The 15,122-nt window shown below is 36.7% G+C and overlaps 1 protein-coding gene across 14 annotated transcripts in view; it reads left to right on the top strand.

Moving 5' to 3' along the window:
- The window catches only part of UTRN (utrophin), a 537,684-nt gene that overhangs the window by 375,494 nt on the left and 147,068 nt on the right, over window positions 1-15,122 (top strand). For all 14 annotated transcript variants that reach the window (XM_047770002.1, XM_047770001.1, XM_047770005.1 and 11 more), the window contains one exon: window positions 2,632-2,804. In XM_047770002.1, the coding sequence (XP_047625958.1) occupies window positions 2,632-2,804 (173 nt within the window). The remainder of the gene's footprint in view (window positions 1-2,631; window positions 2,805-15,122) is intronic.

Genomic DNA, 15,122 nt, shown 5'->3' with positions numbered 1-15,122 from the left:
AATGGTTCTATTCTAAAGAGTAAGACTACGTTGTTCAGGAGATGTAATCAAAGAAACTTTTAGCAGAATGTTTCTTTTCTTTTTTTCTGAGAATTTCTACTTGAAATATCCCAAGCTAAGATTATAACCAGATTGCTGTTTACATGCATAAATGTAAATGCCCAGCCTGAGAATCCTGAATCAGTATCTGGCACTGGTTCCCTGCTCCCCCACAGTGTCTGCTCTGCACTCTCTGGGAGTGGGGGTTCTAGTAAAATGCAGAAGAGTCAATAATCTCAAAGTTTTTGTCCAGTGGCTAACCCTAATTCTGGGTGTTCTCAGATTACACTTGGCAGGGAGACCTGATTTGGCTTCGTCATTAGGGTCAGATAACTGAGACCAGTGAGCTTGGAAATTTGGAGCATCAGTTTTGCAGAAGCTGTCCGTCAAAGTTTGTGTTCACCTCTCCCATCTCTCAAATACAACCCTATTAATGTCATGTTAGGTGTCATACATCTTCCCAGAAGTTATAAAGCAGCAGTGTTTCCCCTTAACCTCATGTAAGCAACACCTTTTCACCATGCTGACTGGAGTAGTAAGGTGCAAAAGTCTTTTCCATGAGTCTTTCTGGTTTGTGTAGGTCTGAAGAACCATCACGTAGATGCTGGCCCCTAAGTCTTGGTTCTTAATGGAAGACATGGATTGCTTATCAGGAATGAATTCTGATATTCAAAGAATTTCCACTTAAATTCTTATTGTGCTCATTTAGAATTGGAAAAACTTAAGAAGAATGAGGCTTATAAAGGAAAGCTGAAGATGAAAAGTATATATATATATATACATATATATATAAACCCATAGTGTTTAATGGAGTTCCCTGGTGGTTCAGCAGGATAAAGATTTGGTGTTGTCACTGCTGCGGCTCGGGTTTCATCCCTGGCCCAGGAACTCGTACATGCCAAGGGTGCAGCTGGAAAAAAAAAAACCCCGAAAAAACCATAGTATTAAAGAGTTTGCTGTCCTTTTGCTATTTCTGATTCATTACCTGAAATGTAATTTTCATTTCTGTAGTATGTTGCCTTCGCATTCATTACCAGTTAATGACGTGGACACCCACATCCACAGCTTCATGGCCCCTCTGGTGTCTGTTTTTCTGTTCATTAGTTCATACTTGGTTGTTGGCTGCTAGTGGCTGTCGCATTAGATTAGCTATGCTTATTGACATTTATTTACATTTATTCACAAAGAAAAGGCAGTTGCCCAGTTAATATAGAAAATTGTGCTGACAACCTTATAATGGGAATGTACTCAAAAAATTGATAAGACCTTCTGTATTTTAAAGTTTAAATTTGTTATATTTACCTAATTACATAAAGAAACCTGTTTTTTGTAGAAACTTGGAAAGTCAGAGGAGTATAAAGAAGAAAACTAAAATCACCTTTTATGCTCTTAGAAAGAGACTGCACTATTTTGACTTATTTCTTATAGTCTTTTAATTAATGTGTTGAGTGATTTACAAATATATATACTAATTTAAACACCTAGGTTAAAAATTAAAATAATATCATAGTATGTAATTTTGTATCCTCCGTTTTAAAACCTAATGTATATTAACATTAATATATTTTGATTGTTTTTACTGTTTAAAAACAATCAATGTGATAAGTGTGTTTATATATAAATCTCCTTAAGATAGGTAATCTCAACAATTTTAAAGTGTTTAATACAAACTGCCAAAATGCCTCCTCAACGTCTGAACCAATTTTTATTATGAATATTATTATATTATGTTAATACTTTATTGTAAATATTATTTATAATACTTTTTTGCTTAAACTACACTCAAATATACTTTATAAAAGTGTACAAAATATTCTTTTTAGGAGAAATATAATTTTGTCTTTTTTTTAATTTCTTAATGAGATAAACATTTTTACACAAATGCACTTTTTTTCTTTTTTGTCTGTATCTGTGGCATATGGAAGTTCCCAGGTCAGGGATCAAATCCAGGCCACAGCTGTGACCTATGCCACAGCTGCAGCAACACTGGATCCTTAAGTCACTGTGCTGGGCTAGGGATCAAACTGGCCAAAATGCCAGATCATTAACTTGCTGTGCCACAGCAGGAACTTCTAGAAATGCTTTTTTTAAATTTTAGAAATAAATTTTATTAGGTTGAAAGGACAAACTATTAGTTTGTCTAAATGTAAGAACATTTTTTAAATTATGTAATGTCTTACTGACCTCTGTAAAACTTCATATCTTGGGGAAAGGTTTACCTATGTCAAGAGACAAAGAAGAATTTGTTGGGGTAAAAATTAAGTAATTTGGCAAACACAGTTGTGTAAAATTTCAAAAATTTCTTATTGAATCAGAACATCTAAGTAGCTGATCCATGAAATTTAGATTGTAATACATAGTGTTTTTAAGAATGGGGGGAAATCAGTTTCTTAAAGATTGAAAGACTATTCTTTTAAATGTACAAATTGTGAAAACACTCAAATTTGTTGTCATTGAAGGTGAAATTAACTACTTTGCTTTTTAAAGACTTATCTGTGGAGTGTAAAAAATTAAAGCTCTGCATGGTAATCCCAGGTGATGTTGACACTAACACCTCATAATTCCATTCTCTCTTTGCCTTTTTCTCTTTAGGACATCCAGGCGGAAATTGATGCCCACAACGACATATTTAAAAGCATTGATGGAAACAGGCAGAAGATGGTAAAAGCTTTGGGAAATTCTGAAGAGGCTACTATGCTTCAGCATCGACTGGATGATATGAACCAAAGATGGAATGACTTAAAAGCAAAATCTGCCAGCATCAGGTCAGTCATGTCGACATCAAAATAAAAATAATGGGGGATGGGGATTTTTTATGATTTTTGTGTATCAGAAAGAGAACAGGAAGCCTTAACAGCATGCTACTCTTCAGAAATAATTTGATTTAAATGCAAAGATTTTTTTTTTTAAACTTGCAGTTTTAGCTCCATTTACATCCGTTGCCCTCTGTCAGCTGTTTCTGACTATACACAAATTTGCTTATCATATCCTTAAACCTCATAATAACGAAGGATGTTGACAGTACCTGCTGATCGTTGTGTGTTTACCTTGACCCAGTCGTATGTTGGGATCTTTGCAAGCGTCACTTTATTTAGTAGTCACAGAGTCCTAGTGAGGTGAATGGTAAAATCCTTACATTTTTACATTTGTTACATGAGGTAATAGAGGCTTAATGAGTATAGAGAACTTGACAAGTTTTTGAGCTAACAGGTGCCAGGATTTGAATCTAGGTGTGGCTTTTTTTGACTCTTGGCAATGAACATATCTTGCTTCATCATGCTATTTGTATGTCCAATTTGAAGACTCACTTATAGAAATTAAATATCACTTATGACATTAAAATGGAAAACCGATGATTCGTGTCTGCATTTAGAGAAAGTAAAGTTAAATAAGGTTACATTTGAGAACCAGAATGCTGACTGACTACGAAAGGACCTTGAAAAAAGACATTGTGACAAATATTAGTATTATTAGGAGTTAACAATATTTTAGAAGTATGTTTACTAGATGGTGGACAGTACCTAACTGGGTCTGAGTTTAGCAGAAACTGATTGAGAATATGTTATAGAGCAAATGTCTGAATAGGAATATTGGTAGAAAGACCTGAATCTTGCACCTGGGTCAGTTGCTTAAAGTTCACAAACTGTATGATGTACTGAAAAATGTCCAACCTTAAACCAGATGATCTTGAACCCAGTCGGGTTTGTTAACCACTGAGCCATGACGGGAACGCCATGATTTTACTAATTACTTATTGAGCTTGGGCAAGTCACTTAGCTTCTCTGAGCCTTGGTTTTCTCCTTAACAAAATCAAAATAAAAATATTTAACCTACATGAATGCTGTGAAGATTGAATGGGAAAATCTGATAGTTCCTTGATCTATATAAACGTCTAATATAGCATCTGGTTTACATTTTCTTACATAAAGGGATGCAGTGGATCTGCTTCAACTGGTTTCGGCATTTCGTAGATTACTTCATGGCAAGCAGTGATTATTTATTTATTGTGAAATAATATTTAAAAAATTTCTTTCCTTCCAAAGAGATAACCTTAAAGGTTTTTATTCTCTTGGGGCTCATAAAGAGAATTGTACTTCTTTTACAGTTAAAAAAGGGGGTCAAGGGGCATGACTATGGAAGCCTCTGTGTAAAGATTCTATTGGGCATTACCAGCCAAATACTATTTTTTTAGCAAGAGAGGAAAATTGGGAAGTATGGTACAGTGCGAGAATATACTTAGGCTTGCTTAAAATTGAATTTTCAACGGGACAGATCCCATTGGGTATCACCTGTTTTCTAAAAATATAAGTAAATAAAAAAATTTAAATGTTAACATAGTGAAAAACATTCACTGAGGTTCTAGCAGAACTAACCAGCCTAACAAGCTGAGCCATAGGGCTAGTAGTGGTGAAGATTGTACCTGTGGTGCGGGCTGTTGGAGAGTTTGGAGGATGAGTTCTTCAGGAAGGAGAATTTAGTGAAGATTAAAAAAAAAAATCTTTTGTTGTGTCATGGCCTTTATTGCCTAAGCCTGTTGCATCACATTTTTTCTAACCTGGAAAGAAAGAATTCAAAAACCATAGTTGGAATAGTAGCTAATATTTTTAGAAGATGGGAGAAGATGTTTTTGTCAGCAGCCTTCTACATCAAGACAAATCTTACATTCCAGTAAAATGTGTTTCTAATGTGATAATGAAATTAAAATAGCTTTTAGCCTCTTCTTACCCATCTCTGGAGATTCAAGCATTTAATAAGAACATACTTCTAAGTTTAAGGTATTGCTATTCATAAATAATATATGGCCCCTGCCCCTAGGGGTTCACAGTTCTGCTCAGGTTAAGATAGATCCAAAGGAGAGAGTGGTTACTTTCACTTCAGTTGGTCCTCAAAGGCTTTATAAAAGAGGTGATTACTAAGCTGAGCTTTGAAAAATGGACAGTTTTCCCCCAAATGGTCTGGGTGAGGACTGGAGAAGGACATCTAAGCAGGAGCCTGGAAATAACACTGTTTTCACAGAATAGTTAAGAAGTTCAGTCTGACTGAGGATAGAATTTGATGGTGATGGAGACGGGAAGAGTGTGACTCGAGAAAAAGGTGGAGAGAGAGGTTAAGACACAAACTCTGGAACACCCGTGTACCATGGTCTGTGCCACAGGTGATGGAATTTGAAAATTTTTAGATGGCGTGATTAGCTCTAAGCTTTGGAAAGATCCCTCCCTCACAACTGTGGAGAATTCCTTATTAGAAGACAAAAATTCTGAAAATAAAGAGAGCGGTTTAGAGACTCTGTCAGAGTAGTACCCCAGAATGGAATTGCTGGATTATGTGGTAGTTCTATTTTAATTTTCTCAAGTATTGTTATACTTTTTTCCATAGTGGCTGCACCAATTTACATTTGTACCAGTAGTGCAGGAGGGTTCCCCTTTCTCCACAACCTCAGCAACACTTTTTTTATTTCTTGTCTTTTTGATGATAGCTACTCTGACAGGTGTGAAGTGACATCTCATTGTGTTCTGATTTGCATTTCCCTGATGATTAGTGATATTGAGCATATTTTCATGTGCCGGTTAAACATCTGTAAGTCTTTGGAAAAATGCCTATTCAAGTCCTATGCCCATTTTTTAAAATTTATTTTTTATTGTTATTTCCCCCAACACACTTTTTTTTTCCCACTGTATAGCATAAGGACCCAGTTACACATACATGTATACCTAATTTTTTCTCCCATTGTCATGCTGCATTGTATCTAGATGTAGTTCTCAGTGCTCCACAGCAGGATCTCATTGTTAATCCATTCCAAGAGCAATAGTTTGCATCCATTAACCTCAAGCTCCCAATCCCTCCCGCTCCCTCCCCCATGCCCGTTTTTAAACTGGATTGTCTGTTTTTATACTGAGTGTATGACTTCTTTACATTTTGGGTATTAACCTCTTTTGGGACAGATCATTTGCAAATATCTTCTTATATTCAGTAGGCAGCCTTTTCATTGTGTTGATGTTTCCGTCTCTGCAAAAGCTTTTTAGTTTGTTTAGATCCCATTTATTTATTTTTGCTTTTGTTGCTGTTGCCTTTGCCTTTGGAGACAACCCCCCTCCCCTAAATATTGCTAAGACCCATGTCAAAGAGTGTACTACATAGATGTTTTCTTCTAGGAGTTTTATGGTTTAAGGTCTCACATTTAAGGCTTTACTCCGTTTTGATTTTGTTTTTGTGTATGGTTTAAGGAAATGGTCTACTTTCATTACTAGATTTATTGCTAACTAGACCTACTGTGGTGATCCTTTTCTGATATGTACACATATTGAATAGCTATGTTGTACATCTGAAACTAATATTATATGTCAGTTAGATCTCAATTTTTAAAAGAATAATAGTTTATTATTCTTAGTAATAGGCCCTCATATAGGGAGCACATCTCAGAGAGAAGTGGTGCATTTAATAGTTTTATATGCTGGTGCTAGACTGCCTGTGTTCTAACACTGGCTTTGTCCCTTGGCCACTCTGACACTGTGGGCAGGTTACTTAGCCAGTAAGTAGCAGTTCTTCATCTGTAAAATAGGGATACTAAGAGTAACTTCCTCATAGAGTCATCAGGAATACCTGAATTAATTAGGCCATATAAAGTACCTTAATCAGTGACCCATGCTCAGCACTCAGCAAGTAACTGTTATTATTACACTCATTGATTATCATTATGTTTGGCACCCATTAGCTTATAAGACATAGACATTCTCCCCACTCTATGTTTTTCTGAGTCACTAATGTTGGGAATTTCTGAGAAGGTCCCCCAGAAGTAGCATCCCTCTTTCTTGGCTGATTCTGAAGAAATATGGAACAAAAGTATGGACGAATAAGAACAGCAGCCTCATGTTAATTACTGCCAGAGGCTAGCCTTGAGGAGGTAGGTTAGAGTGAGAGCTAAATGGGGCTATTAACTGAACCCCAATGAAGGCAGAATTGCCAGCAGCCACTGCACAATGTGGTTTCCCATGTGGGAAACGCTACATGGAAGAGGAGAAAAGAACTCAGTCTCTGCAGGCTTGATCTCAAAAGGTAAGTGTGGGCTGAGCTGTTTATCCAGTTATTCCCCAGATTTACAAATCACATTCCCCATTCTACCTTTAGAGGGACTGAAAGAGCAAAGGGTTTGAGAAGAGGCCAGGAGTATCCTTAGTGAGAAACTCTCTTCTCAAGAAGTTGAGGGGGTGGGGGTGGGGGTGGGGAGCGTTCTCATTACCGAAAATGTAGAATAACTTACCCCCTAGCCCACCTGCCTCCTTTAGTCCTTCCTGAAAATGATGCCTGCTGAGCAGGTTGTGAATTTCTTCTCCTCTGTTCTTTCCACTCATTCCTTTCAAATATAGTCTCCTCTTGCACTGGCTTCTCTTATGAACAAATTCTCCTGTGTCTTTAATATTTCTGTAAAGTCTCCCACCACTTTTTTCTTTAATTGAAAGTTGGCTCTCCCCTCAATTGCCTGCTGTACTTGAAATAGAGTTCAGTTTTCCCATTTTCCTCACCTGGCAGTCAGTGAGAATATTCTGAATATTTAACAACTCTATGGATGCCAAACAATTAGATTGCCAGCCATAAACTCCCAGTATGGTACCAGCAGAAACTGGCTAAACAGGAGCGCTGCTCCAAAAGGATAAGAGGAAAGTCAGCAGCCTCATTGCTATTTCTTCAGCATTGCTTCTCCAACTTGTCCTAGATGTGAATACATCTATTATTCTACCTTCTCACCATCTGATTCCTTCTTTCTTCTGATCTGTAGGATACTCTTCTACTTCTCTCATCGATTTGAGCAACTGACTTTTTATTCTATCATCCTTGGTGTTGATATCTATTATTGATAGCTTTTTTATGTTGACTTCTCAGTTTCTTTTTACGTTATCTATAAATGCTTTTATTCTTCGTTTGTTCCTAAGCCCCATAAATCTGGCCATGCCTGGGACTCAGTTCATATCCTATGTTATCTTGGCATCCTTAGGATGATCAATCTCCAGGAACCCGAGGGCAAATAGTTTCCAGAGCACACAGCTTATTTTACTGCATCCCACCTGGCCATGTGCATCTGAATGCCATTGGTTTTGCTGTGTTCCTTAGAGGAAAGCCCTCTGTTTTAGCAAATCAGAATTGTTCAGAACATCATCATTAAAACAATTTTCCTTCACATCGAAGTTAGGGATTTTGTGAGGAGGACCTTCCTTCAGTAGCTTCTTATATGCCAGGACCATCTATATTCTAGCCTCTAATTTTATAGTATTATTGTCTCTATATAATTTATGTACATCGTACCAACAAGATTATTTAAAAATGCACATCTTCTGATATTTTCAATTTATATTTCTCCTTCTTCTTCCCAAACCCACCCATCTTTCTCCTAATCTTTAGGTGCTTAAACTCTTCTGCTTTTCAGACTTCATCAGCAACCCCTCTAGCCAGCTTGGATTTCATTATAAGCCATTTCAGTAGGGTCAGGACCTTGAATTTCCTTTCCCCCATGAACTTCCTTCCTGTCTGTTTTTCCAACTTCTGATACTCTGATGACCACACCCACTCTATCCCCTGCTCTAAATTCTGGGCTTCCTAGTGTGTTGAACTAGAAAATGAAAAATGTTGACATTTCTTCCTCTATGATTTGACAGTTTCTGCTTAGAATTGGTATTGTGATTCTGAATGATTTTCTATCATATTCACCACTACCCCTAACTTTTAAAGATTTTGAGTCCTCTTACACTCCCCAAACCTCTCCCAAATCTCCCTCTCTGCATGCAAGCTTGTTGCATTCTTTTCTAAGTATAAGGCCATCAGAGAGCTGTCCCTTCTGTGCATTCTGTATTTCAAATTGTGCTGTAATTGTGCTAAAGTTAATATTGTCATGGCAGGGAATATTTGCTGCAATTTATCATTATTTTTAGAAAAGAGAGTATCTGCCAACAATCATAATAACAGCTAATATTTATTGAACCTTCCATGTACCTACACGCAATGCTTGACTTTACCTCCTTTGACCATGGTGTGGTCATTGAAACTATGTAATGATATGTAGCAAACAATACGTGTATGGGTATATATTCCACTTAGATCAATTTAAGGAAGCTAATTAGTGATTTGAAACTTGAGCTAGAAGATAGGCTCATAGGAACTTTTTTTTTTTGCTTTTTAGGGCCGTACCCATGACATATGGAAGTTCCCGGGCTAGGGGCTGAATCGGAGCTACAGCTGCCAGCCTGTCCCACAGCCACAATAACACAGGATCCGAGCCACATCATGGCAACACCAGATCCTTAACCCATTGAGCGAGGACAGGGATCAAGCCTGCAACCTCACAGTTCCTTGTCGGTTTCATTTCCGCTGCATCTCAGCGGGAACTCTGGCCCATAGGAACTTTGACAGTGTTCTTTACTCCCTACAAAACTGTGAGTTAGAAATATACTAATAAATTCAGTAACGCAAATGCCATGGCTGAAACTTTTATGTGGAATTTATATAATTTAGGATTATGTTAATTAAATATCCACTTATCAGTTTAATGATGTTTAATACAGATCCTTATTAACATATGGTTTCAAAGGCCAGTGAAATTGTCAAATCTAATGAAAATAGAGTTCCAAGATAAAAGTCTGTCTTCCCTTTCTTTTGTGAACCTCTTAAAGATTCAGGGCACCTATTTCAAGGCCCTTAGAGAAGATTAACCTTTCACATCGTCATTGCATCTGATGTTATCACACTTTCACAGTGTCATTGACACCGCTTGTAACCTTAGCTGGTTGATTTTGCTAAGCATATCGTAAAACACCTAAAATCTTCTTTTATCAGGTCTCATAGAGGAAGATTCTACAGGCCTCCTTTTTTCCCTCTGGCTTGGTGCTTTGCTGTAGAATTTTCAGCAATGATGGAAAAATTCTATATCTGCACTGTCAGTACAGTAGCTACTGGCCGTATGTGGCATGTTGAGCAGTTGCTAGTGCAACTGATGAACCGATTTTCACATTTTACTTATTTTAGTTAAATTAAACTTTAAATTGAAATAGCCACGTGTGGCTGGTGGCTACAGCTTTGGTGTTCTTTTCAGAACAGACTGGATTCTGAAGACTCCACTTTTTTTTTCTCCTCCTGGTTGGTCTTCATTTTTTTTTTTTTTCTGGGAACAGGGATAATCTATCCCCTTTTAATGTTATTGATTATTCTTGGGCTCATGAAGATTTTTTTCTTTCATTGTTACTCAGTTTATCATCTATGGGTTTTACCATCAACTGAAAAGAAGTTTATTTGTAGTAAGAATGTCAAAGTGGGTATTTAATTCTCTGCATTCCTTCCATGGTAGGGGATAGTGTATCTTTGTTCCTCTTAATTTAAGTCATCAAATTCTTTGGCAGCCCCACTACTTTCCAAATGTATCTTTACTTGTCTACAAATATATCTGAGCAGTTTCCATCTGCCCTCTTAAATGTTGCCCATGATGAAAGCAATGTAGTGGAAAGAGCTTAGAACTTAGTGTGGATTCCAAATTCTCACCATGGCTTCCTGAGCAAGCTTCCTCATTTTCCGAGCTCTAGATGCCTCTGAGAGTTGTTATGCGGTTTCCTATCTCTGAGTATGTTTGTATATGGTTTATTTGTCTTTCTCCTAACTTGATCCTAGAACCTTCTATTTCTTTTTTTTTTTTTTTTTTTTTTTTTTATTTTCCCACTGTACAGCAAGGGGGTCAGGTTATCCTTACATGTATACATTACAATTACATTTTTCCCCCAGCCTTTCTTCTGTTGCAACATGAGTATCTAGACAAAGTTCTCAATGCTATTCAGCAGGATCTCCTTGTAAATCTATTCTAAGTTGTGTCTGATAAGCCCAAGCTCCCAATCCCTCCCACTCCCTCCCCCTCCCATCAGGCAGACACAAGTCTCTTCTCCAAGTCCATGATTTTCTTTTCTTTTTTTTTTCTTTTTCTTTTTTTTTCATGTATGTGCAGCATTTATTTTTTTTAAATTATTTATTATTATTTTTTTCCCACTGTACAGCAAGGGGGTCAGGTTATCCTTACATGTATGCATTACAATTACATTTTTCCCCCAACCTCATGATTTTCTTTTCTAAGGAGATGTTCATTTTGCTGGATATTAGATTCCAGTTATAAGTGATATCATATGGTATTTGTCTTTCTCTTTCTGGCTCATTTCACTCAGTATGAGATTCTCTAGCTCCATCCATGTTGCTGCAAATGGCATTATGTCATTCTTTTTTATGGCTGAGTAGTATTCCATTGTGTATATATACCCCCTCTTCCGAATCCAATCATCTGTCGATGGACATTTGGGTTGTTTCCATGTCTTGGCTATTGTGAATAGTGCTGCAATGAAAATGTGGGTGCACGTGTCTCTTTTAAGTAGAGTTTTGTCCAGATAGATGCCCAAGAGTGGGATTGCAGGGTCATATGGAAGTTCTATGTATAGATTTCTAAGGTATCTCCAAACTGTTCTCCATAGTGGCTGTACCAGTTGACATTCCCACCAACAGTGCAGGAGGGTTCCCTTTTCTCCACAGCCCCTCCAGCACTTGTTATTTGTGGATTTATTAATGATGGCCATTCTGACTGGTGTGAGGTGATATCTCACGGTAGTTTTGATTTGCATTTCTCTTATAATCAGTGATGTTGAGCATTTTTTCATGTGTTTGTTTGCCATCTGTATATCTTCTTTGGAGAAATGTCTATTCAGGTCTTTTGCCCATTTTTCCATTGATTGATTGGCTTTTTTGCTGCTGGGTTGTATAAGTTGCTTATATATTCTAGAGATTAAGCCCTTGTCGGTTGCATCATTTGAAACTATTTTCTCCCATTCTGTAAGTTGTCTTTTTGTTTTCTTTTTGGTTTCCTTTGCTGTGCAAAAGCTTTTCAGTTTGATGAGGTCCCATGGGTTTATTTTTGCTCTAATTTCTATTGCTTTGGGAGACTGACCTGAGAAAATATTCATGATGTTGATGTCAGAGAGTGTTTTGCCTCTGTTTTCTTCTAGGAGCTTGATGGTGTCCTGTCGTATATTTAAGTCTTTCAGCCATTTTGAGTGTATTTTTGTGCATGGTGTGAGGGTGTGTTCTAGTTTCATTGCTTTGCATGCAGCTGTCCAGGTTTCCCAGCAATGCTTGCTGAATAGACTTTCTTTTTCCCATTTGATGTTCTTGCCTCCCTTGTCAAAGATGAATTGACCCTAGGTGTCAGGGTTTATTTCCGGATTCTCTATTCTGTTCCATTAGTCTGTCTGTCTGTTTTGGTACCAGTACCACACTGTTTTGATGACTGTGGCTTTGTAGTATTTCTTGAAGTCTGGGAGAGTTATGCCTCCTGCTTGGTTTTTGTTTCTCAGGATTGCTTGGGCGATTCTGGGTCTTTTGTTGTTCCATATAAATGTTTGGATTGTTTGTTCTAGTTCTGTGAAAAATGTCATGGGTAATTTGATAGGGATTGCATTGAATCTGTAGATTGCTTTGGGTAGTATGACCATTTTTACAATATTGGTTTTCCCAATCCAGGAACATGGAATATCTTTCCATTTCTTTACATCTTCTTTGATTTCTTTGATTAAAGTTTTATAGTTCTCGGCATATAGGTCCTTTACCTCCTTGGTCAGGTGTATTCCGAGGTATTTGATTTTGTGAGGTGCAATTTTAAAAGGTATCATATTTTTGTATTCCTTTTCTAATATTTCATTGCTGGTATACAGAAATGCAACTGACTTCTGAATGTTAATCTTATATCCTGCTACTTTGCTGAATTTATTAATCAGTAGAACCTTCTATTTCTGAAACAGTATAGTGCCTGATAACAGAGTGAGTGTTCCACAGATGTTTGTGTTTTTTGAAAAAAAAAAAAGAAAGAAAAACTGTATTTTATTTTAATAAATGCCCCTCTTACTCACACTGTTTGCTCTCTCTTTTTGTATCTGTACACTGAGAGAAGGAATTAAAAACTTTGAAGAAATATTGAAAGGTAGAGGGTTTTGGTGACTTAATGGTCAGGTTTAGATTTTAATACTTAGTTTCTCCACAGTTCCTTTCCTACTATATTTAAATGATGAAGTACCATTTTATGGATGTTTACCTTCTAACAAGTTTTCATGTTATGTTTTTAAAAGTAACTGATCACTTTAAATTGTTGAGAGTTGTAAAAGAGATGATTCAATCTAAAAAGAAGTAACTTGTGCAAAGCATTCTCTGTAGTAGACTCCCCCACATTAATAATACATTCAATAAAAATATGTATTGCTTTGCATATGTCAGGTTCCCAGAGAATGAACTGAAGCAGGTGTGAGGGTAATAAGTCAATTATCCAAAAAATGTGAGTGCCCAAAGATTTGTGTTAGATAAAGAAATGTTTTAAGTGAAACTTCTGAAAACATGATTGATGACTGGTTATCTGTAGTCTTGGCGACATGTAAGATTTAGAATGTTTAAAGTAAAATTGAAAAACTACAACTACACCAAACACAAATGTAAGATTTCTTTTTTGCAAAGCATTCAACCCAGTGCCTAAAAAAAGGCTTTCATCTTGAAAGATGAAAGAATTAAATTGAAACTGGGACACTGAAGGCTACTACGGAAGCATGCATTTATTTGGGCATATGGTAGTAATCCACTAAACACATATTTATAATCTATTGGAGAATAACCAGAGCAGATTTTCCAGGCAAAGGTTCTGCCAGATCAGCTTGCTCTGTACTATGGAAAAAGAAAGATGCAGAGAAGTGCATTGACCAGTGTTATCTTTTTATTTCAAAGTCACTTCAGTATCTCAAAGTATTGCCTTCATCCTTATAAATAATTCTTTAGGTGCTAAATCCCGTAGATTTCCATAATCAATTTCATTATTTCTGTGCAGTCAAAAAGTTAATTGCATTGGAAAAGACTTTTGTATGCTCTTCAATACAAGAGTGTATAACTGGATTTCGAAGGAATATAATGTCTGGTTTACTTATTGATTAAAAAGTTAAACTACAGACATTGAAGATGTAGGTTGGGGTGTGCATAAGTGTTTTGTCCACAAAGACCCTCAAGCACTTCTTGATTAACTAAGGACTTTTGATTTCTAGCTGCCATTTTTTCTTGAATTAAAAAACACTGGAGAGAATTTGTAACAACTCTGTCAAATATACTTAGGGGAAAATGGTTTGTAACTGGCAGAGAAAATGTTCAGTTAGTGTTATTGAAATTACTTAGTTATGTTCTATGCCAAGTAAAATTATTGTTTATCAGAAATAGGTAATTAACATATTTGGCCTAAAATGAATCAAATATGAACACAGAAAAGCTGGCCCTCAAACAGAATCAGGATCTCATTAAAGCACACATTTTTAAAATGAGGTCAATCATAGCACCTGTAGAATGAATGGAAAAGATTGTACTGCAAGAGAATAAAATAAATTTTTTCATCGTAAATTGTCAAGGAACTGTGAGATACATAAGATTTTCTGTATTTATAATTTTTTATTATTTCATAGCCAACATTTGTGAATAAGACATAAAATTGTAAAGTTTGAATAGCTTGCTCTATATTGACCACTGACAATGGAACTACATTCAAGTGGACAGCAGGACAGGTGGCCTTTTTTATGTCACTGAATGGAGGTTAATAGACTTTAGAGATATGCAGAACTCCCCCCCCTTTTTTTTCTTTTTAGCCAAGAATATTGGCCAATAGACTACAGTCATATTTTATGAATTAGAGATGAACTAGAACTTTTTTTTTTTGGCTGTGCCCACAGCAAACAGAAATCCCCAGCCCAGGGATCGGACCAGCACCAAAGCAGTGACCCTAGCTAGCCATAGCAGTGACAATGCTAGATCCTTGACCTGCTGAGCCACTAGGAAACTCCCACTATGAACTTTTAAACAAAGACATATGATATTGTTGAATATCCACTGCAGAGAGTACCTCCTATGTAATCAATGGGGAAATATTTGTTTGGATTAACCATGGCAGAGCTATTAGCTTGGAGACAGAGGCTCACGTGGATGAGATGTCCAAAAAGGAAATTTACTGATGGATCTGAGGGACAGTGGTGGCTATACTTAGTTGATTTGTTTCA

Source organism: Phacochoerus africanus, chromosome 2 (genome assembly GCF_016906955.1).
Source record: "Phacochoerus africanus isolate WHEZ1 chromosome 2, ROS_Pafr_v1, whole genome shotgun sequence".
NCBI classification, from domain to species: domain Eukaryota; kingdom Metazoa; phylum Chordata; class Mammalia; order Artiodactyla; family Suidae; genus Phacochoerus; species Phacochoerus africanus.
This window is presented reverse-complemented; position numbering and strand designations above follow the sequence as displayed.